General features: G+C 36.4%; 1 protein-coding gene across 3 annotated transcripts in view; it reads right to left on the reverse strand.

The window, feature by feature from the left end:
- The window catches only part of PTPN3 (protein tyrosine phosphatase non-receptor type 3), a gene marked incomplete at both ends in the record, with an annotated part of 98765 nt that overhangs the window by 38210 nt on the left and 35016 nt on the right, over window positions 1-25539 (reverse strand). For all 3 annotated transcript variants that reach the window (XM_082480036.1, XM_082480035.1, XM_082480037.1), the window contains 5 exons: window positions 6284-6460; window positions 7953-8087; window positions 13143-13315; window positions 18549-18612; window positions 24005-24093. In XM_082480036.1, the coding sequence (XP_082336162.1) occupies window positions 6284-6460; window positions 7953-8087; window positions 13143-13315; window positions 18549-18612; window positions 24005-24093 (638 nt within the window). The remainder of the gene's footprint in view (window positions 1-6283; window positions 6461-7952; window positions 8088-13142; window positions 13316-18548; window positions 18613-24004; window positions 24094-25539) is intronic.

Below are 25539 nucleotides of genomic sequence, written 5' to 3' on the forward strand. Positions count from 1 at the left end.
ATAATCCAGTTATTTTTTCCCTTAAAATAGCACCTAGTATAGATAGTTAAATTTATATAGTCTAACATGTACCCTTTCCACTCAGAAAAATGTTCAAAAACATGAAAAAGGGCATTAACAGGGCAAGCAACAGCTATATTAACATGCCAAACTATTCCACCTATAGTATAAAAACATCTTTAAAAAACACAAGCTATTAAACCTGAATTAACAAGGTCAAAATAAGCTCTGCTCCTCACTTAAAGGAGAAATTGGTCCTACATAGGAAACATGAATAAGATTAACCTGAACCACAAAGAAACCTGTTTGTTTCAGTAACCCTTTGCTTCTAACACCTTCTTGTCCAAAAGAAACACCAGCTTACTTTAATAAGACAACATTCAATTAAGGGGCAAACATGGGTGTTGATCTTCCCACAAAGCCAGATTAAAACCTTAAATCCATGAACAGGGAAAAAGTGGACAATACTTTTCCCTTTTCATAGGGACTGGCAGAAAACCATGAAGCTTCCCGCAGCTGGTTTCTCAGAGTTTAAGAGCATTAAACAACATTTTTTGACATTCATTCATTCACTTTCATTTCTCATTTCACTGTGAAGTGTGAACATCTGTATCACACCTCATGCACTATAAGATGCTTGAGAAAAAGGAAAGGAACACACAGGGAAAACTGAAGTTCAAAATGGCATTCCTTAAATACTACTCAGTTATGTGTCTATGTTTTCCTGCCAGACCTTGGACCTTGATATTTTAAGTTCTCGAAGAGTTTAAAATGCATATTGTTGAAACATTTAAATCTACGAGTTTTTCATTTTCAACAAATACTTGAACATAAGGAAACAAGCAAACTCATTTTAGTAGTTTCAGTTTTCACTTATTTACTTGAAGGTAAAGGCTAAGCTAGTTTTTTTTTTTAATTTTTTTTCTCTTCTTGTAACAGCTCGTTAGTGAAGGATCCTACACATAAACTACCAGGTGTGATAAGCATTAAGGTACATTCCCTATGTATTAGCTACATTTTAAATTTATTTAAAAAAAAAAAAAAAACAACCACAAATGTCAATACTGAAAACCAGAACTTACACTGGGGATGGACAGTGCAGTCTTTCAAGACAAAAATTGCCATTCGATACAAAATCAAGAATGTCGGAGCACGATTCTAAAGTACCAGCCTATTGCTCCAGTTAAAGCCAAATTAGATTTGAAGGTTACTGCTTAAATTGAAGATATTTTAGCATTTCCCAACCTGGTCCTGAAACAGTGTCACATACTTCAATACAACTACTTCAATTTTACTGTTGCCTTTTGCCCTCAAATGACACATCAGCATATAGACTGCATTAGTGTCACAGAAAGGCGTATCAGTAATGATTACTTGTTCCTCTACACCAGTGAGGCTTTCCTCAATCCAAATTTGGAAACTCTAGTGGTACCTTTATCAAGAAAAACTGCAACGGTGGTAATCTTCAGGTACCATACCAGGCTTAAAAAAGGTAAAATTGTGATCAAAAAATTCCCTGAACAAGTCCACCAGCAAGCCTTTAAAAATAACCAGCTGTGGTTTAAACCTGTTACACTGATAGGGAAACACTTTTCTGAAAGGCAAAGCTCTTCCAGGAGCTCTGTCCAGGCTACCTATCAGGATAGCAGATGGTCAGGGTGGGTTGATGCCAGGTAGCCTGTTGGTATGACACAACTTTGGAAAAATCCACCAAATTAAAGCAGCTTTTCAGCAGAGGTAACTTCAGAAATAATAAAGCTTCATAATACAATTTGATTTATTTTCTATCTTAAAGGAAAGCCATAAGACTTCATATTCATAACTCTTCCCTAATGCATACCTCAGTGTGACAAGACGTGAAGATATGCAACCTCACAGAACAGAGAGGTTTTCTACCTTGGTTGAAATAAGAAATGTAGTAAGTCAGTAGCAGCAGTACTTCAATGAAGAAAATGTAAATCTCTCAAGAAAAACATCTTCAGGGAAGCTAAAATCAAGACTAGGGAAAGCTACTTTTAACTGAAAAACAGTTACCAAACAAGTATACTTACAAATTATTATGGTTTATCTCAATATTATTCTTGAAATAATTTTAAAAACAAAATAATAGTAGCAGCATGTGCATATGTATGTAGACATGAGATAAATATAGTGACAGAGTGAGTACATATAGTCAGAATATTAGATTACCTGTTCTGAACTGGTGAGGCACAGCCATAACAGAAAGTGGCGTATAATACAGAAAGCAACCTATGAGACTTCAGAAGGCTCAGTGTGGGCTCCATGTCTGTGTTAGTGTTAATTTTTCAGTGGCAATAGGAGTCGGATGAGTCGGACAGCAGCAGGGCAACAAAGAGGAGAAAGAACTGACAGGGGAAGCTTTCTTCAAAGGCTGGGGAGCCCTGGGCTAAACAAAAGTCCTCTTGAAGTCCTCTTCAGCACTGTCTTTGATGACAGGTTTTGTATGCAGCTGTGATTTGAGATGGTTGGCTTAGATAGGCAAACCTATTCATGCCCTGTGAATAAAGCTCTATTTAATATATGTTAATTTGAGATTAGAGCAATTTTTTTGTCTATAATACACATGTAATAGACAGCTCCAATCTTTTCTGCGGACACTAATCTGAGAGAGAAAAATAGCTTCTTTTCACTTTGTCTGAGCCTCAAATTGTAGTTGAATGTGAAAGTACCTTAGATAATTTGGGTAGCAGAAGCAGTCTAGCGACACCAACACAAGACTCGCAAGCTTTCCCTGGTTTTCTGTAGTTCACCTATGTGCATGGTCTGCTATATTTTCTAATTTTCTTTTTTCCAGTCACAGCCTATAGGACATACCTCATAAATTTCAGTTAGACAGTAGAATGTTCACACAAAGTAAATTTTTTAAAACAATCACTGTATTCTTCAGAGAAACAATATAATAAAAACCAAAATATTCTTGGCCCTTATCTCCAGCATACTTATTTAAAAGTATTTACCAGTCCTAGGTGTTGACATGTCAATACAGTACAACACATTTAAAGAAATGGAAGGAGAAATGTTAATAACTGATGTGTTTTATGCCCGCTAAACTAAGAGCTGTTCCACATAATTTGTTTTCTCAATTGTGTACTGTTTTATAGAAAGAAAATAAAACTTCATTGATTCCCTTAAGTGAGTAAACACAGCAAGGAAGAAAATCATTATTAAGAAAATAATTATACTTGGTATTGCCAGGAGGTAAAAAAAAGCTGTATAGGGAAATAAGTGCAGGTGTATGCACTCTGCCAACAGTGGTGGCTTCTACTGTTCCGATATCCACGCAGGTTCCAAACATACCTTGGTAGGATTAGGTACACAGTAAGCCCTGTTATATACATTTTACCTATATATTTATCTCAACCAGCACCATATCACAACAGATCAGTTTAAAGGTAGGTCTGTCTTGGACCACTTCTTGTTTTGACAAAAAGGACATAAGACATTACCCAGGGGCTGAAACAAAATGTGTGAAAACTATCCCCTTACCCCTGAAAGCCTGAAATATATAGAAGAGACATATCCCATGCTAACTGCAGCTTGCAGTCTTTAGCTTCAGATACAGTAAATGAAATTGATGTAAACATATTTAGTTTACAAAAATCAAGCAGCTGCATGATTATAATTAAGATTTGAGGTCCCAGACATAACAATTCAGCGATTAAAAATCAGCAACTTACAGTTATTTGCTAGTAGCTCTCCAAAGATTTTCAGATTTTTTTTCATATCAAAGCTATTCATTAGTTATAATTAGCATTAACTAATACCCCTTTTGATAGTCTCAGATGGCAGGCTAGGCAGTAAAAGAGAGCCTTCTAAAGACAACATATGTTAACAGGACTATGAGAAGCTACTCTTGGCTCTCCTCTAAGGAAAACGAAAACCAGATTTATAATTTCAATATTTTTCCATAACGTGTTTCAGTTTTGTCAATACAAATCTACTAAAGACCAGCATGGCAAAAATGAGTAAGTTGGCTTTATCAGTACTTTGCAAGGTGATTTATAGTTAATATGTAAATATTCCTGAAGTGTGGCAAAAGTCCAGGACAAGCATTTGTCCATATTTAATACTGAAGATATGCAAGTTAAACTTGTTTTTATAAAAAAGACTTAGCTGATAGCATAAAATGCCCTCTTTCAATAAAGTATTCAGGGAAAGAAAGATTTGACTACACATATATACTTAATTTTACTTTACATTTTTCAACAAGGGGAGTGAAGCAAGTAATGACTACTGTAAACATAAAAGAAGAAAATCTGGAACTCGGACTAACGTAAACTGTTGAAAACTTCAGTGTGGAGAAGAAACATGTTTTTGATTTGTATAGTTACTGTGTATTTTACCTCAATTGTTAAAAAGGAAATTATTAATGACCATTTGACTTCATGGAAGTAACAGTACAACAAAGGATCATTCATTCCGTGTGTTACATTCTCCTTCCAAGAGACACGCTTCAAATTTAAATTCAGATTTATGTGAGCATTTTTTCAGTTACCTGCAGAGTATTAAATATCATAAACATACCCAAGAAACAAAGAATGCATCGGGGATAAGATGTATAGAGAATTTGGTTTACATGAGGTAATAACAGTAATCTCCACAGTGAGTGATATTACTCAGTTACAGCATAGTCATTTAGTGCTCAGAAAATAAATGAATGTGCTGTTTTCAAATTTAGAACATCCTATTTTCACTGTCTGAGAAACAGCATAAAAGCAGGCTTTCCCACTCCATTCTCAGTAGGCATAGGAAAGGTGAAACAGGAAGGAAAGGAAAAAAACTACAGGGGAAGAAAAGAAAAAGGAAAATAAATTAACAAAAACCCAACAACACTAAACTGCCAGTCACAGAAGATAGCATGGTAACTTAAGGTTTCTGTCTGCAGCTTCTACCCTTGTGATCTCCTTTTACGGTCTGCCTCTCATTATTTTTACTCAGAAAATACTTCTAAAAGTTTATAATCTGTAACTGTTAAAACGCAGGGAAGACATGGCTTCCTATTTATGACTATTCACAACATCTAAAGGCATCACCTTTATATATTATCATGGCTATTAGCGACACTACTAGTACTAAGGTTCTTCTGACTTCCAGTCAGGAAAATAGAAAAACAATTTAAAACACCGTAGTGACAAACTCCAAATAGGTGTATGTGTTAATTTTTCTCAGCTTTCATAGAAACCTCTGCTGTAATCTAGTAACAATATCTAAATAACAACAACAACAAATTAAAATTTGAAGAAAACAGTTTAAATCCAGAGTTTAAAGCTACCATTAGTAGCTGCACACTATCACACAGGTAGGCGAGTCCTATCAGTTTCCATTAATGCACTGCTTCTCAAAATACATCTTGCCTTAAAGTTACTAGGGATCACTAGAAACCATTTTTCTTTTGAAATTTTACAAAGGAACCTGCATTTTAATACATAGTATTCTCCCCAGCTGAAAATTTTAAAGTAGCTCTGTTTTCTTTTGAAGAGTGAACAATCAATGCTTTAACGTACATTATTTCTGAAGTTAATATTGTGTTAATCTGAATTTACTTATTAAGAAATGCCTCTGTAAGATAAGAGCAAAGCCACATGTAAAATGTAATATATGGACAAACAAATAATCGGTGCACAAAGACAGGTGCTTCAAGCCCTGGAAGCAAACCTTGCAGTGTTTAGACCACTGCAGGGGAGAACAAAGTTGGTCCTCAAGGAATAAAGCAAAAATGTCTCATGGCAAAAAGCAGAAATTGCCTTTAGACTAGCAATCTACAATTTCTCTGAGGAAGAAAAAGATGGAGACTGCCAGCATTATTATGTTCTTGTGTTTACTCAAATGCAATAACTCTTTCAACTGATGATGTGGAACATCAGTGAACTCTTAAGAGGTCAATTAGTCTGTCTCCCTCCCCCCCCCCCCCCCCCCCCCCCAAAAAAAAAAGAAGGAAGCGTTTATAACAAGTAAGAAAGGGGTGCAGAAGCTACTAGGAAACAGGATATTACAGAATTGAACAGGCCTGCCTTAACAGCTACTCTAATGTTACTAAGAATTGTTTAAGGATGAAGGGCTGGTTTGTTTTTAACTGGTCATTTGGTATCACGGCACTTGCAGTTTAGCAATTTGTCAAAATAAAGCTTATGCAAACATAAAACTGTTTGAACCATTTTTTTTTAATATTATAACAGATGATGACTATTTTATATTAAAGCTGTTTGGTATTTTTTTTTTTTAAAATCAAAATAGGCAATGAATTGTTTGCAGAAGTTCTTACCTCCTTTGTGGACTACGGTTCTGAGAGAACTCCGAATCACTATCCTTTGATGTTGGAGAGCCCTTATATGTATAAAAAACATCTTCTGTTTCAGTAATATAACTAATCTCGTTTGTAAGGTTATCTACAGATGAGTGTCGTGGTTTACGAATTTCATGACGTAGTCTAGGACTCCGCCTTAAAAATAAGGAACACAAACACAAGCTGGAAGTTCATAAAACTTTATCAAAGTCAAATTTCTATCCTATTGCAATCTATGTCCTGAAATCTTCATGACAGGCCTATAGGCCTCACTTTAAATAATCAATTTTTAACATCTTGTATGGCATACTAGGCAATCATACACTGCTAGGTTCAGCACACTGAACTGATTTGTTTCCTTCCCCCCCCCCGCCCCCCCAAATACTACCTCTATTGTTAAAGTTCCAACCTGAATTATCCTATGATTAGAAGGGACCTATGGAGCATATCTAGTCCAAGCTCCTGCGCAAAACAGGGTCAACTGAGGTCAAAGCAGACTGCTTAAGGCTTTATCCAGTCAGATCTCAAAAAACTTGAAGGATAGAGAAAGACAGCATGGCTTCTCTAAGCAACCACTGCTCACCTGTGCTTGTGATGAAGCAGTTTCTAATTAGGTCCAGACAGAGCCTCTAGTGATTCAACATATACCTGTTGCCTCATCCTCCCACCATGCAACACTGAAGAACCTGGCCTCATCTTCCAGCTAGCCTCTTCCTAAGTATTCCCAGGCTGTTATTAGGCATCCAGGAAACCCCTTATTCTCCAGGCTGAACAAGTGCAGTTGTCTCAGCCTCTCCTCATAGGGTAAGCGCTCCAGATTCCTGACTGCCTTGTTGGCTGGTGGCCTTTGCTGAGCTTGCTCCAGTTTGTCAGTGTCTTTCTTATACTAGAGGACAAAAAAGCAGCTACAGCATGCTAATAAGGTCTAATGAACGCTGAGCAAAAGGGGGATAATCATTTCCCTTGATCTACCATCTACACTTCTGTTAATACCACCAGGCTGCTGTTAAATTACTTAGCTGCCGGGTAGCTCATGTACTATTTGCTGCCTACGAAGATCACCAGGTCCTTTTCCAGAGAGGTGCATCGCAGGACTTTCCATTTATCTTCACTGAATTTCATGCAGTTCCTATTGGCCCATTTCTCCAGACTATCAAGGTCCCTCTGGATAGCAGCCCTGCCCCCAAGCTGATTGACTCATCCACCCAGTTTGGTGTCATCTGCAAACTTTATGACTTGGAGGAGACAATAGAGTGCTTGCTCATAAAGATATTAAGCAGGACAGGTCCCAAGATAGACCCCTGCAGTAGTCTACTTGTTATTGGCCTCCAGGTAGAGTACGACCCATTAACAACTCCCCTCTGAGTCCAATCATTCAACCATTTTTGTTTTTTCTTAAACCATCTTGTTGTCCACTCTTTCAGAACATAATATCTTAACTTGGGTATAATATTTTGGCAGACAGCATCAAAAGTCTTGCTAAAGTTGAGATAAGTGACACCCACTCTTCTCCTGTCATCATATGTATTGTCAGAATAACAATTTTAAAAATATGTATGTACACACTACATAATTATTCTGCTAGAGTACATACGATGAGAAAAGGTAGGAGGTTGGAAGGTATAAGAAAGGCTGAAACTGGATTTACCAATTAGGGGTAACAGGAGGTGATCGAGATGGAAGGCTTTTGGTCTCTAAATGCTCAACAGATAAAGACCGTCTCATAGATGGGTTCCAAACCATCCCACCTATAACTTTTCTGCAGTACTGGCTGTTTACAGACCTGAAAAGAAATAAAAAAAAAAGTGAATTATTTTGCATAGAAAACTTAAATGAAATAAAATGTGCTTATGAAAGCCAATTTTATAATTCACGTGTTTTACAGAGTCTCCGATGCTTACACCTCCTTACGTATGCATTTGCGTTCTTACAGAATCATTTGCTATCCTTCACTTGTAGCAATAAAACTCTTTGTTAATCCCTGCTACAATGTTAATCACAAGCCTGGGTAAAAATAACTTTTTCTGGGAGTTATTTTTAACCCAATTGTGTTTAAGAAGATGGAGGGGAAAACAGGAAATTCGGTATGTCCTATTGGCACTGAACCAAGTGCCTGACAAAACACGGTTCAAATGAAGAAAAAAGATTCTAGCTATTCCCTGTTACAACTCATAAAGGGGCAATAATTCACTAATAGCTTCACTGAGCACAGGACTACTTTAACCATCTACCTGCTGCCTCAGCAAGTAAGAGCTACACCAGACCATTCTCTATTTCCAGAAGGAGGCCACATTTGAGTGATGTGTTCCTTACAGGAACAAACCATGAGAGAAACATCTGCCACGAAAAGGGGATCCCCAAGTCTGGAGCGCTTCTTGTGACAAGAACCTGACAAGATAAGGGTTGCATCAGAATCAGAACCTCAGCTAGGAAAGCAATAAACATATCTGACTAGTGGAATTATACAGCATAAGGAAGTTTTTAAAGTAGAACGAAATTGAGATAAAGTAACTTTTATGCATCTTTTTACACAGCATTTAAAGACAGACAAGCAGAGAGCTAAGCTGCTCATCCTCAAGTTTACAAGTCTAGGATTTCTCACAGAAAAGAAGCAGTTTATGAGTTCCAGAGAAACCACCTTTGGTTCACTAAGTCCTGCCGTGTACATAACGGATGGCTGGGATAGCAGATACGTGAGTTCTAGAGCTGATATGTCTCAATTTTACATAGGATTAAAAAAGTTGTTTATGCTGTGGACATTACTCATGCTAGTATCGAACCTTAAGTATGCTTTTTGTTTCTACTAGTAAAAAAGAAAAAGCAACCCCAAACTTCTTTAATATTCTGAAGTATTTTACATATCTTATTCATGATTTTAAAGCAAATTGATTCCTTCATCTTCAAAATGTGTACTTGCAAAGTTCCTCCCAGTTTAAAAAGCAATGAGGGAAAACTTAATATGTCAAAATCAGTTACCCATGGATGCTGTTAAGCTTAGTAAACACACAGTCCATGAACTCAGGAGAAGCTTTTAATTTATCCATTTTATTTCTGTAAGTCTTCTGAATACCAATGACAAGGCACCAACTACTCTGGTCTTCTACAAAAACAAAGAGTTCTTTCAAAGAAGCCTTACATGTGTGGAGTGGAGAGGGAGAGTGGAAAAAGAGGATGTATTACAAAAAAATGCATCTTGAAGAATTCCACATATTTTGCACTAATCAGTTTTCTTTTTTTTACTAGTGCTTGTTCATGCGTTTTCCAATGCATGTGACTTTTGAGGTGCAACTTAAGTCGTGTGATGGAAGCCAGAGCCCTAACCCTGACCACAGAATCACTTGAACAATATATTCTCTAGATACTTCAACACATAACATAAACAACCTCCTGAACTCCAAGTAGCTGCTCTTCAAATGTCTAATACGAGGATATTTGTCAGCAAACATACTGAGAGGCTGCTAATGCCTTTCTGGAAAGGGCTGTAATATCTTGAGGTCACAGTTCCTTGCTCCCATCTATTACCAAGGTTATCCTTTGTGAAAAAATAGGTACATTTTTAGCTTTTCAGCAAGGAATAAGAATGTGCCTAGGACAGGCTATTCAGCATTCAGTCCGGAAACACTGAATGAACTTACCTCTCAGAATCTGGGAGATGGGATTCAGCCTACCCTTAGAATAAGGCTTACAGGCGATTCACACAACTCAGCAGCCTAATTTAAATGGAATTCCACTAGTACCTTAAGCTAAGAGAATCCAGAAAGGCAGAGAGATGTGCAAATAAGAAATTGTACCAAAAGGTTACAAGAGTTCAACTATTTGAACTGATGCAATAAACGCTAGGATATCTACCCCACATGACTGTAAAGAACTTAGTAAAAGAAAGCCACAAATTCCAGAAGAAAATTGTGACACTTTAGGCAGCAAAACCTGAATGTACCCCTCTTCAAAGCTGACAGAAGCTGGATGAACAGAATTATTGAAGACAAGTCAATCTTAAAACCTCCAGGGTTGTATGGTGTGGTTGTTGGTGGTGGGGTGGGTGTGTGTGGGTGTGTGTGTTAGGGGTTTGTGGTTTTTTGTTTGTTTTTCTTTGTTTGTTTACTCAATGCAAAATTTTGCTCCCTTTCACAAGGGAGAAGGCAGAATCCCATTTTTGGTTGCATAGCTTCCACATGAGCTCAGAGCCATCCTTGAAAAGGAACGTGGCAGCTCATGCTGTCTCTTACAACTTTCCACAACCACAAACAAGTAGGAAAGTAAAAATTTTCAACATAAGACAGATAGCTTTGGAAGTGACTTGTTCACACCTTTTTTTTAATCTTACCAGAAAATAATTTGCTGAGTAACAGTGACTAAGTTGATAGGAACTACTGAAAGTCGTTCAAAATTAGTGTTGCTTCTTATGTATTTTATCAGTCTCTGATAGTGAAGGTTGCTGAGTCATTTCTGCCTCATGTAGATCCTAAATTTCGCACTTGTTGCATTGCTGGCATAAATATGGCCAACGAATGCATTAGTACAGAGGATATCATTAAGCTGATGGAAAATATCACAAAGAACAGTTCTCCCTTGAGATTCCTTAACAGCCAAAATAAGCAATTCACCAGAGATGATGCCTCAGAACATTAAATTATTTGAAAAGAGGTCTTTCTTAGTAACTCAGTTCAACAATGACGACTATTCTGCGTGTTACAGGATATCAAGAAATCGTAACATTAAGATTTGTCAAAAAAACCAATGTTTTGTAAGAATTGAAATGATACTAAACTGGTACCCTTTGGAACTGGTAGCGTTTTCTTTCTTTCATGACAAGGGCTGTGCAACGCCTGTGTGTGCATGTGTATATACAAGCATCAGGATTCTGGATGTGTTCGCAAATTTGAGAGAAATAGAGGATTCCAGAACGTGACAATCCGAGAAAGCTTTGAGAAATTCACCTCATCAAACCTTTACTATAGGAAGAACAAGTCCATGTCACTCTATAGAGAAGCTAATTCTCAAAATCCAGATCTGTAAAGCACTAGAAACTTAGATTACTGTTCATACAACTACTTGTTTTACCTGCTTCAGCTATGATCTAATACCAAGTGAAAATAAGGAATTCCACTCTAGCGGAAAACATAACATTATATCAGCCTTCTTACTGTTGGACAGCCCCCACAGGTTAAGTGCTTTATTCACAAGCAATACTTGTCCACTTGGTATGAATTTCCACAGTTTTTAAAGAGACATGACAGTATGACAAGCCAGCCAGCCACCAAAGTCTGGGAAGCTATTTGAAGTATGATGACATAATTCAAAAGTCGAAGCTTATCCAAATGGGGAAGAGAGAATCAACCTAAAAAATCAGACGTAAAGTTAAACTGTTACGGGAAGACACTGCAAAATAACATAAACAGCACCACCCACAAACAAAAAGAAAACAATAAAATACTTCTCCAAAAATCATCAGAAAAAGCAGATTTCTAGAGTCTATAGAAACTACAGATGATCAGAGGACCAAAGAACCCTCCAAAATCTCACATTCAGAGAAGATAATGACATAAGACTTTCTTGTTCATTCACTATTAATATGAAAGATTTCTGATATGTTCCATGACAGATTTTTTTTTCCAGGGTGGGGTGGGGACAGGACATGGACAGATGATGATGACACATGGAGTGATACGTTTGTAGCCAAATTGCTGATAAATGAAGCAACAGAAAAAAAAAAATCAACGTAATGAGAGAAATCACAGGGACTGATACTTATAAAAAAAAGTAAATCTATAAGCCTCTAAGATGAAACAGTAGTACTATTTAAGTATAACCTCCCACTTTAAATTAGTGATTTCATCTACTCAAGATTTTAAAAGACATTTGCCGAGGTCCCTTAAACCCATAAAGAAACTAAGGAGCTAGACAATAGGTTTCTCACTTGAAGGAATTACCTGCTCACTTGTGACATAAAAGAAAGAATTGGAAAAAATGTTTTAGATTTATAGTGAAAAAAAGATCAGCAGTGAAGCCTTAAGAGGGATATCTGTTGGGGGCTTTTCTGTTCAACACATTCACTAGCGATCTAGAGAAAAGAATGAACTGAAGATATTAATCACAGAGGACGGCAAAAATAAAGGTCAATTGTGAAGAAATGCAGAAGAATATTATAACGTCAAGTGACTAAACAATAAACCGGCAGATGAAGTTTCATGAAGTTATGGCATAGTTGGTGCATATGGGAAGGAACTTCATATAGCAAAATGAAAGGCTCTGAAGTATTACTTTCAGGGAACTAGATCTTAGACACCACCATGAAACTACCAGCTCCATGATTAGCAGAACTCAACGAAGGAAATAAAAGATTAGGAGTGTCACAAAAGATATCACAAGATATCTTGAATACTTGGATGGGACAAAGTTTTTTTATCTCGATGCCAGTAATGAGTGGTTGGTATGATGCACTCCAGAAATTGCCCTAACGTATTAAACAGGTTGTATATGACACTAAGGGGTAAACAGCTCAAAACAAATCTGTTCTTCAAATTCTATTATTGGACCATTAGCTACATGACATTTTTACTTTCTACTGTTTTATACCTCAAACTGGAACAGCAAGTTTAAACCACACCCGTAAAACTTATATTCAAATTCCTTTTTAGGAAATAAGAAAAATTCTATTGTAATGACACCACGTTGCAGAAACTGAAAGCAAAGCTATATAACTTGTCAAATGGTTCGCATGCAGACTGGAACACAGCTGTGGGCAGAACTGAACTGTGCCACTCCAACTTGAGCTATCACTGACACAAATCTTCCCGTTCCCATTACAAAGCAAAACATGCTTTCACACAATACTTACTTTGCTGGATTTCTAGAGCCCAGGGTCCAATAATGTGACAATATCTTTTTTTCATGAGGTAGTGACTTCTTTGCCTGAAAAAATGTGTGATGCTCTACACAAGACTTCCACAGATTTTTGCATGCTCTGTAATTTAACATGTTGAAGGCAACAATATGCTCTCTGGATTCATTCTGTAACGGTAAGAAATACCATTTTTCAATATATACAAGTAGATCAAACACAGTAAAAAAACTCATGAAACAACAATAATATTAATTTCAGCTTAGATATGAAAATGCACTCGGGGGGATAAAAAAAAAAACCAAACAGAACAGTGTATAGTAGATTTTGAGCTGGAGATGGCCAAAACAGCCCTGTGACTATATGAAATTCTGAACTGCAAAATGGACACTTCAAAAATTTAAGCAATACTGAAAAATTATGAAGTTTTCCAGTTCCTAATCCTTACAGTGTTAATGAAATATTTAAGTGTAGAGCAATAAAGATTTTTTATATCCAAGTATAATACTGAACAGCTAAATATAGTTTCAGGTTTCCAGTCAGATCTTGACCTCCTATGACAAACAAAACTCTTAAACATTCCATTAAGGGTGCAATGTAGAAAGGGAAAAAAACCCTCAGTCTTTGAATTTAAACTCTTCACATAAGGCTTCAATTCAATAATGTTCTTTCAAGAGCCATAGTATGCAAAAAGCATAGTATGCAAAAAGACTTGACAGTCTTTTAGAAGATACTGAAGATGTTACCAATGATCCCTCTTGAGGGAAAGAAAGTAGCTGTGGTGGGACTGGAGCTGCTTTCTGGATGGATGACATGAGGCCACAATGAGGAGATAAAAAGAAGCAGACTACAAAGCTTGTGTGTCTTGGTGCAAACTCTTACTTGTAACTTCAGTGCCAAAGTGCCAGTGAAACACAGATGTAACACAATTGTGCCACCCACATTTATGCCCTCACCAACTGTAGCACGTGTTGTGCTATTTCAGATCCCAAGAGAGTTTTCCACAAAATACAGCTTTGGTTAGTTAATATAGTTATCGATGCAAAGGAAGTGGAATGAAGAGTAAAACAAAGAGGAGACAGGAAGGTAACATGAGACCCGAGTTATTGCTATCACAGCTCAGCACTTCAGTGAAAAAAAGCAAGTTTTCGATTTCATCTCTCATCTTCTCCAGCTGCTCTCAATCATGACTGAATTTTGACATCTTAGCATACAGTTAGGCAGGCAACCATCTCAGTAAAGTCCTCTTTCGAGCTCACACTCTGGAGAAAGTCAGGATGTGGGTTGCAAAGCCTTTTTATTAAAGGACTCCGAAAGACCTAATACAGCTTTCTCATACAGTCCAGCAAGAAATAGAGGTCCCACCTGGATAATGCCTTGATTTCTAGTTGCCGTTGTCCTTTTGTTTATTCACAGCAACGATCCTACTAGGAAGTAACTATAGAACATTTGGGCTGGAATAATCAAGCTATTTTTCTTGTATTCTCACTTCTAGGCAACATTTTACAAATGCAATGTATCAGAGATCAGTGCCATGTTCTGCAAGTCACTTTATGACTAGTTCAGAGAATCTATGACTGACATCACTGTTTTAGAAAACCAATTAGAATCTCAAGGAAAGACAAAAAGGATTTGCCCCTTGATTTTACATAGGCACTGAAAAACATTAACTGACTGCAATCTTTCCAGCATGTTTTCCCTATATCTATTAAAACTTTTTTTTTTTTTTTTTTTTTTTTTTTTAGGAAGTAGGTTTTGTTATTGGATCCTCATGCATAATGGAACTAATTCATCTTTTTCAGTTCACCAGAGCTGCTTCTAATTAGCTTATATAAATTATAGTGTGCAAGCATAGTGAAACTTTAACTCAGAATTTCTTGCAATATAAAAAAAAGCATATATCACTTAAAGATTTAACAACAAACAGCATTTCTTACATACCCTCTGTATGTCATACAAATAAAAGTAAGCGTATGTTATTTTTTGTCAGCCTGGGGTACTGGTCTTTCAGTTGCCATAAAAATTAGATTATTCAAACATCTCAATTATACTGAAAATCCATAGTGTAAATATAAGAATTAAGTACATCTAATAGTCTGGTTTTAAATTAGTAACGAATCTTGCTCTCTAAGCCACAAGTACGTTCTTCCCACCTGTTGCCACAGATACTTCATAACAGCTTCTAAGTGGGCTAAAAGTTTAAACATGGACATATACTAGGATAAATTGTTTCAGATTTTTCAGAGAAACGTGGTCAATTTTTAAATTAACAAAATCTTTTTTCAAAAAAATAATTTGGCTCATTAATAGGCACACCTTGCAAGTCACGATATTAAATTGATGCACCATTTTAAAGAAGAGAGTTCTAGTGGGATCCAAGGATCTAGTGCCTATCATACTTCTCAACTCAAGTTCCAAAAACAATGTTATTTTAATAGTTACCAAGAAATGAGGATTAGAGAAATTTCTGATCATTAAGGTAAAGGGAACAATTCTCAGTATCTAAAGTGAGTCCCTTGCTACTTCAGCATCAGGGAAGGATTTTGATCAGACATATGCCTATTCCATTCACAGAGAATTTGAAGTAAAAACATATTTTAATACACGGAAAATGAAATTGTTTTTAAGCACTAGATAAGTACATCGGATATAAAGTTTCACTGCTGGAAACTTTCAGATTTTGCCTGGAAACCAGCACAGTTCCTATTCCTACCTTAAATCTTCCACCTTTCATTAAGTCATGAGCTTTCATAGCATCAGACATTCACCGATTCATGAGTTTTGCTCCTCAGTCCTTATGTAGCTCTTCAGTAGAAATAGAAATAATGCATACTTCTATCTAGTAGCTGATGAACTGGCTGAAGCAGCAGGAGGGTAAAAGAGGAGGTGAGCAGCAGGGGGACAGTGAGCTAAGGTAAGCTGAGTCTTCAGAACACAAGCAAAAGGAAAGAAAAAAGGAGTAAGAGAAAGAAGGAGAATATATCAATGAAACATGGCACATCCCAGATGACTGGCAAATTCACAGCCTTTGAGAACTTTCTGCAGATTTTTGCAAAGAAATCTACATATGACATACAAAACCCCGAAATCCAATATCACCGTCTCTGTCTTTAGTAAAACCTTGCCTACTAATATGCAGTATCTGCTCTGCTTTCCCTGACTTCTTCCACCTTCCTTACTTTCAGCCTCATTTACTATTCCCTACCGCACTTCCAAGCAAAAATCTGATCAATCCAAAGGCTGACATGATCTCAGTCACCTGCCCTCACAAACCCCTCAAGCAAGCCAACGTTCTGGAGAAAACCCCTAGTAGTCCAGCTACCCCCTCACTCCCATTGCACTGCGACAGCAAGATTTTCAAAGCAATAACACTGAAATACTGCAGGCTTGCAGACTTGCTGCCCTAAATCTCAGGCACAGGGTGCTAACTGACAAGGATGGATATATCTGGAGATTTAATAGCACACCTGGTCTGCTTTTTCATATCTACTGAGAAAGAGTAAAAAAGGTCATACAGCTGGCCTTATTTTTCCTACAGTTCTGTAGCTCTCCAAGCAATATACAGTATGCATTACTGTAATCTCAGTAGGCTATGAAATAAAGAACTATGATCACTTAAGAGGAGATTAGTTAAAACAATCAAGGGCCTTGAACCATCACCATTTAAAATGTGTTCAATTAAGCTTTTGTTAAGAATGCTGATCTTTTCAAAGGTGACACAGGTTTCCAGAAAGAGAAATTCAACTTTTGACAGCAGTTAAGTCTTTATGCAATGAACACATATATTTTATGTGATCTTTGAGTCCAGCGCCTGTTACATATTGAGACTTTATTCCTCCATATTCCAAAGAAACCTGCAAGTATGCTCATTTTACTATCCATTGTTACTAACCACTCTCAGAGTTCTGTTCCTACATTTATTCTCACGGACATATTTTGAAATTGCTGTCAGTTGCCAATATTTGCATATTATTGAATTCAATAACACACCTTACCGGTGAATTTTTAGTCCTCAAACTTACAAGAAGGTAGCACCTATGTCATACATTACACCGAGTGCTATACAGTTACACTCACAAGCTAGTAGAATGGTTTGCCAACCACTCATTTCTTCATACAGTGAAATACATTTGAACAGACTGAGACAAGTTTACGTATAAACAATATATTTAGAAAGCTACAGCTTGCAGAAAACTTAATACCCCCTCTATGGTGGGTTAGGACACACTCAAAAGAGAAAACAGTTTCATCTGTGCATGCTACGTGTGCAAGCATTAGTGCAGCAACACTATCTCTAGATACTAACCAAATGTCTACTCCTAAATTTGGGAGACGCCCACCAAACCGGGGTGGAAGTGGGGGAGAAAATATGATAATACTCTCCTTTTGGGTAAAAAAAAGCCTCCCTAGCAATCTGTGTTCAGCGACCATCTAATCGATGAGAGTCAAGAGGTCTTCTTGTAACACAGCTCCTAGCAGTTTACGAACTCATTTACTACAAGAGCCTTCATAAAGTTCACATGTAAGTTAATACTTACCTTTTACTATCCGAGTTTTGTCTTCAACTGAAATAAAATATTTATATATCTGCTGGTCACTAATTTCCTTTTTTTTTCCCCTATCATATTAAATATTCTCTTCTCTTCCTCAAAAGATAGCTTAATTTATCTGTTCATATTGTGGCAGTATAATACTGTAATCAATATTATTTTTTTCTATTAAATAGCCTAATATTGCAATTGTTCTGCACAAAGAACACAGCATTATGAAGACTACTCTTAAATTTGCTATTATACATCGGTTTTGCCTACTATCTTCACATATTTTGCCAACTTCTAAAGTGCTCCATGTTACATGCAGCAGGAGATGCACTAACCCCCTTTCCAACCTCATGTCTTGCAGCTGCAGACCTGTCCTTTTCTTCAGGTACCTTCCTTTCCCCCAGAACTCTGAGCCCCATAAGCAGAAGGGATCTCACACAGTCCTACTAGATGGGATAAGCAGCTGTTTAGCAGATTCACTGCAGTGAGGCACTCTACTGGGCAGGGAGAGCATCAAAGAGAAGAGCAGCAGATGCTGGCAAGAAAAGGGAAATATGCTAGATTACAAAATACTGGAGAAAGGATGAAGATTTGTCTTTTCCCCGAAGTCTCCAAGGGAGAAGAAACCCGCATGGGTAAGATATAGTCCAATAGACTGAATGTGAAAAGACTCCATGCTGGAAAGGAAACAAGAATGGGAAACAAAGCAAGCATAAAAGGACCACAATAGCAAGGGCAAGTTAACTAAATAGTTTTAAAGGCAAGTTAACACAACAAAGCCTTTTGTTGTCTTAACATTTAAGGCAAAAAAAAATAAAATTAATGGATCACTTGAGCAAAACAAAATGAAAGGACTACTTACATGCTTTTGCCGTTGTTGTATAAAAAACTTTTTCCTTTTAAAGGAAATTTTTAATATGTTCACCCTAAAAGAAAGAAACAAACTATGAAATTCTAAAAAACGACTAGAGGGAAAAAAAACAATGAAAAATAATACTGTGTACAGCAAGCCTAAAAGATTATAGCTTTTAAATATTCAATGAATAACATGCAGCCATCTCCTGTGTTGAGTGGCAAATAGGTGCCAAGAAACTCAAAGCAAAAATTTTAGCTAAGGCAAGGTCTTAAAATTTGAGATTCTTCCACATTTACTCTTTAAATAGCTCACATAGCAATTCTCTCCCACCAAATCTATTCTTGCAGCAAAAACTTGATGACATCCTTTACTAAGCCACACAAATGTTAAATGTGTCAAGTTTCTATAACTTCAGAATCATATGACAACTGTGACTAATGGAAGAAAATTTAAGACCCTAATGACACAACAACACTGGTCATATAACATCTGAAATTTCCCAGAGACTTCACAGAATTGTCTTCATAATGTGATAAATACCATACACTTGCAATTATAACAAAACATTGTCATTAAAATCATAATTGTAGAAGGATGAAAACTGTAAGAGGGTTAATATATCTTTTGCTTCAATTATTAACATTGCTGCATAACTTACGTGGTTATTTTATACAGAACTGAACACCTCTTTTCTATATATACATAGTATGAATAAAGATTTTCTAAGGTAAGGATTACAGTTGGAATTGGTGCTCAACCAATTTCCATTTTAATTATATGCTTATCAGTTTTGCTAAATTAAACAAACTTCTAGGTACCCACACACCCTTCCTACAGCAAAACAAGACTTGTCTAAAATACCAAAGTTTTCTCTACAATACCTCTACTTGAATAACTGAAAACTTACACATTTTGGAAAAAGGAATCTGTGATCAGCTAGAATCATATAGATGCCTTGGGAAGGGTACTTAAGGTCTTAAGGTCTTGGGAAAGCTACTTAAGGTCTACTTTAAGTCATATCTAAAACCCACCATTTACACACCATGAAAGGCTTTTGGAAGGTTGCTGCTAGAAGTCCCAGAATATTATCAACTGATAACGTTTCCCAGCACCTTAGATCTCATCAGGAATGAACTATATTGAAGATCATCTCAGTTCTTATCACAGGTTCTGCATCACTCCCAGCAAGTGGGACAATGGCATATTGTTCATTCCTCAGTGCCCATGACAGAGAGATACTTAAATTATAGAGCACCATTCCTCATTCGTACAGGATTCGTGTATTTGTCAGTTACAAACAAGAAAGGTAGTGGAAGGAACAATTCCCCCCTCCTGCACAAAAGAGGTGGTAAACTGAACAAGTGCCCATTTCTGAAAATGCTTTTACCCATCAATTATACAAACACAAAGAAACAGTAATTTAATTCATAACATTCTTTGGTGACCAGGCAAATTGTTGTGCAGGTTACTAGAAAGTTTAAATCATATCCACTTCTCCTGTCAGGCCAGCTCTTGAAATACTTGTGCCATTTGACTTGCTACCTTAAATGGTAATTATCTGTACTGGTCATCTAGAAGTTCTGGATTCTGAACTTCCTGATAAGTCATATAAACTTTCAGTTGTATTTAGTGAGATGCAACTCATTTATATATAAACCCTTCCTTAATCCTAGTGCTACTCCGCCTGAACTAGCATCCCTCAAGTTCCGCACTTCTCATTCTTTCTTAACACATTTCTTGACTTAGATTAAAATTCAGCAAATAAGTTTTTTGAGTCATTCTCAGCTTACACAGTCGCTGTCATGATTTGTTTTTACCCTAACGTAGAGCCAGCAGAAACGCAGGATACAGAAAACTAACCTTGCAGACAAAGCAAAAACCCCACCACCCAACAACAAAAAGGTAGCCAACATCCAAAAATAACAAAGTGCTCTCTATCCCTCCCTCTTTGCCTTTTTCTTTAAAAAAAAAAATAAAAAAAACAAAACAAACAAAAAAACCCACCAACAAAACAACAAAACATGAGTCACTTCATGACCACATAATCCCTTCAAGTCAAACCACGGCTTTAAGTCTCTTTATTTTGACTCTCCTCTAAGTAGAGAATCCCTCTCAATTCCATTCATTCTTCTTAAAGTACAACTAAACCTATTTAATTCAGTGACAAAGAGCGCTTGCTAATCTGACAGTTTTATTTAACATTAACTAAAAATCATTTGCAATGTTACGCCTACAAGCTGAGTGAATGTTCGCATATAGCACAATCCACCAAAAATCCAAGAGATTAAGGTATCAAAGGATTTAGATTTAACAAGTGCTTGAAGATGCCACATCTAAAACATGATCTGAATAGAATGCAGTTATTCTAACTGGTGGCTTAGCTGCCCTTATCACTCACCAATAATCTGTCCAGTGACTATGCAACATTCACAAGTTATTAAATTCCACAGTTTACTTGTAAAACACTCAATACTTGTAGCATATTAATAATGATACATCTTTTGGGTCCTGTCTTCCTATCATTCACAAGGGTCAAAATAGGTTTGTCACTTAATGGGCAACAGAATTACTCAATTCTGATCAAATTGTCAGTTCAGTCCTAGCACTTAGTAGTGATAGCTGATATTTTTGACTTGAAGCAAAAATGTTTCTGTAGCTGAAAGTCTAATACTTTAACATAGGAAGATTCAGCTGGAAAGGTTCTGTCAAATTTGCTATGTAAGACTGTGTCAAATTGTTCTTTAAATTTTAACTAGCAACATAGAATGCATTCCTCTAGCAGTTTCTCTGAAGTTTTCAAAGCAAAGAAACTTCATACGCTGAATGGCATTTAATACACAGCTGAATGGCATTTAATACTCAGCCTTAATTGCTGCTGATGTAGAGTGCTTGTATGTTTTTACCATTAAGATAATAGTTTACTTGCAAAACGAATTTGAAAGTTATCATAAAACAGTTGAGCACCCCCAAGAATATCTTTCTAGAGCATATAAAATACTGCGTGAAATCCAGAGTTATTTTTTAAACCTCCCTTGACTTGCATTGCTTCTGACTGATCAGGCAGCTCCTTACGTAGGTTGCCTTGATTGAAAATCCTCCTTTTGCCAAGGCAGTACTCTCTCACTGCCTCTGTTCCTGAAAACTTTTGGTCCCCTTTGACTACTACCATATGGCATACTTGTATTGCTGTCATCCACTAACGCTGCACGGTATTTTACTTAGTTTTGGAAAGAGTGCTTTGATGGTGTTTGCTGCCACCTTGAGTTCTACCACATTTATGGTGAAGCTTGTTCAGCCCGCCGGAAAAGCTACTTACTACAAATGGTGTTACCTAAAAAACTTAAATACTATTTCAATTATCTGAACTGGTTTGGTTTTTTTTTTTTTTTTTCTTCTTCTTTTTTTGCTTTCTTAGGCATATGCTGCTATGTAAGGAATCTTCTCACCTACACACCTTCAGCCCAACCAAGATACATTATAACTCCAGGCATTACAGAAATATATCCTGCATTGAGGTCTGCAAAGAAATTGAAAGTGTACACTACAAATACAGCACAGGCTAGTCTGCTCTGGTGACTCTCCTTGTTTCCTTGTTTTCAGGGGGCAGGGAATGGACACCATTCCTGCATGAAGAATTATGACTAACTCATTCAAGAAGCCAGAAATAAAATATCAAAAAGTTATCCCCTATATAGTGAGTTTTCACTCCTTTCAATTTGAGAAGATATTTTTAGAAAGAGAGTAGGAAAGCTTGGAACAATTGCATTGGCTGTCAGCTGAAAATATTGCTGCCTAAACCTTATATTTTAGAGTGGAAATTATTTGAGCTGAAAAATCTGTGAGTTTTTTTTCCCCCCTTCATTTCTTTTCATAAATGAGAATAGGATTTTGTAAACGATGTTTTAGTATTTGTGTTTTATTCCTCTCTGCTCTCCAGGAGTAGAAGTAGCACCGGAAGTTGTGGATTTCTCCTGTCTAATGTGCTACAAAGCTCTCTTTCCCTTCCCTAAAAAAATATCGTATAGTCTTGGATTTTAAAATGCCGTCGCTATTGTTTTCAGGATTACTATTATCCATTCATACCTTAGGTCACTAAGTTGACACACCAAGTCTTGCAGAAGACAGAAAATGTGCCTCCAGCTGGCTGTTTTTAAAACCTGCAGCTGTTTAAAGAAGCTGAGAGATTGACATACGAAAGGGCAGAGCTCAGGGCACAAAGGTAAAATTCTTTTATGCTTTAGTGTGCACTAGAGATGGAAAAAACAAGATGTCACTGTGCTGTATGACAGCATTATTGATATGCATTTAGGATGGTTACTGTACATCCAAGTGAGTTGAAAGACAGCTCACTGCAATGAAAAAAGAAAAATCCGGAGACTGTGCGGTACATTTTCCACTAAAAATAAACTGAAAACTATTTTATTGCTTTCCCATAGGAAATACCTGTTAGGTTGGATTCATAATGAAAGGATGGAGTAACTTTAAGGAAATTTAAGGAAAATTGTTAAGCAGCAACTTTTTATATAACTAAGGAGCAAAAAGCAAGTACAACCCATTAGAATGCACTTTTAAGACATGCTGAAGAAAACATTCTCCAGAAAATCTGTTACAAATTGTAGGAGGAAATTATGCATAACATGATAAAGCTATACTTTATCAAGTATACAAAAAAAATTAATACTTATACTAAAAAAGAAAGTCTGGGAAAAATTCTTTCTGATCCAATCCAAAAACCTTAAGGAAGGACCCAGTCTCCATATAATTTCTAATTTATGTTATCATTTTTAGTATGGTATAAATAACAAAACCCATAAATACTATATCTTAACTAATTTCTAATGTCATTTGCGTTATGAAGAAGCAATGTGCACAAGATGTCTGGAGATTATTTTCTACAGCACTATCATGCATTCTAATGCAAAGGTCTCTCCCTCAGAGACTCCAAAACTTGTTAACATTATATAGCCTTGTTTGATAACATTAAAAAAATTCTCTAAATTATATTATCCTAGTTTCAGTAAACCTGAAGCTCCAAATGTCTCATTTTACATTTATTTTCTGAGAAACAAATATCTTTTTGCTGAATGACAGGATAAAATGATGAGACCGTTAGCTGTTGAGCTTTATTAGTAATACTAATTAGTAAATTTAAAAAAAAAATATATATTATTTGGTATAACAGCAGCAAAACTCTAAGACCACAGGGTTCTCCTAATCATGTGCTGAGACCTGTATGTGAATTAACTTGATCAAGACTTCACTCAGTGCAAGGAGTCCAAAAGTCTTAAGAGAATTAAAAGCCTAGGCAACAGGTTTCCTTTTTATCTCAATGCAAGGAAATACCATGAAGGCCCATAAAGAACAAGTTTATGTATTGTAGGCTTCTTTGGCATAAATGTTAAAGCAAATGGAAATAAGATTAAAAAGACCGGACCTATTTCTTTACTAGTAAAGGAATTTACCAGGGATAGAAGCTTGTGCAGATGAGTTTTCTATATACAGCAATTCCACTGGATGCAATCCCAATCATGAGATCTAGATTATGGAGATCCTGCAAAAGAAAAATACTTTAAGAACTCAGATGCAGTTTGTCACATTTATCTACTTATTTTCAAGTTTTCTGTACTTAAATAGCTACTCCTGAGGCAAAAAATCAATCACATATTTGGATTTTTCTTCTCATGCATATTTTTCCTTTGACATTATCTACTAGGTATTATAAACTTCCACTTATTAAAACAAGTTGTAATGTACATCTTACTACAATAGATATTCTTTAGATCAGTATCAGACTAAAGTTTCAAGTACAGCCTTATTAATTTAACAATGGGAAAGAAGTTGAAGTACTTTCCAAGATCAATCAGGTAAATGTCACAGAATTTGGAGAACTGAACGCTGTTGTCCTGATTCTAAGCTGTTTAAAAAGACAAAGGAAATAATTCCTTATTTTTTCCAAAAACATCTTACCAACAAAGACTGGGCAGGAGGTGACCACAATTCTGCATATCAAAGTATGCTGAGGAATATACATGTGCACATGAATATTTGATACACTAAACTGAATTCATTGGTAGCTAAAATAAAAACTGTGCATTAGCGTAACATGCTCAATTGGAAAAATGCATCCATAAATTTACATGTATTGAGATACTCAAGGGGAAACGCACGCTTATGTATAAACAAACGCTTGAGTTAATAGAAAAAAAAAAAGGGGGGGGGGAAGAGGACACTGAATAGTCAATTTGACTCTAAACCCAAACTGATGTTACAGAAGTTGCACATCTTAGCTTCCTATTTCTCTATGATCAACACGTACTAATATTTATCACACAAATTTCTAAACAGAGCTGAACATATGCATAAATCTACATGTAAGTGTAGAACCCATTGGTTAAAACATCAGGTTTGACTCAAAAGTATTTTCAGAATATTTTGTAAAGGATGGCCAAGGGTAATGGACTCTGTTAAAGCCTTCAGCCTTCAGTAGCTTAGCTGCTCCTCTAGATGGTACTCTGTGCCTGTTAATATATAGTTTTCTTGTATGTCCAATTCCATTTTCTTTATGTTGGTAAAGTACAGAAGAATAGAACAGATAACATGCTCTAACAATACTGTGGGAAGTCTACAATAAATCCTTTAAAAATAGTTGAAAAGAAGCACGATACAGGCATGTGAATGAATGAAGCTGAACCTAACTTGCAGCATGATTTATAAAGCTCTAGTGGAATACCACAACAGCTCACAGAGAATGAGCATAACCTATTTCATACATAGTGCATTAACACTGAATACTGACAAGATGAGAGGAATACTTGTCCTATCCCTGAGAGTACAATAAAAGAAAATCATTAGGTAGGTAGCAGTCGAAATACACTTAACATCAATGTAGACCAGAAACAGCTGAAAATATTGATAATTCTGAGCAACCTTCTGCCCCACTTCGCCAAGAACTGCTGCTAGAGGAGCTGGTTAAATCACCATCAGAAGAAGTCCCCGA

Source organism: Vanellus vanellus, assembly GCF_965231255.1.
Source record: "Vanellus vanellus genome assembly, chromosome: 2".
In the NCBI taxonomy this organism is placed as follows: Eukaryota; Metazoa; Chordata; class Aves; order Charadriiformes; family Charadriidae; genus Vanellus; species Vanellus vanellus.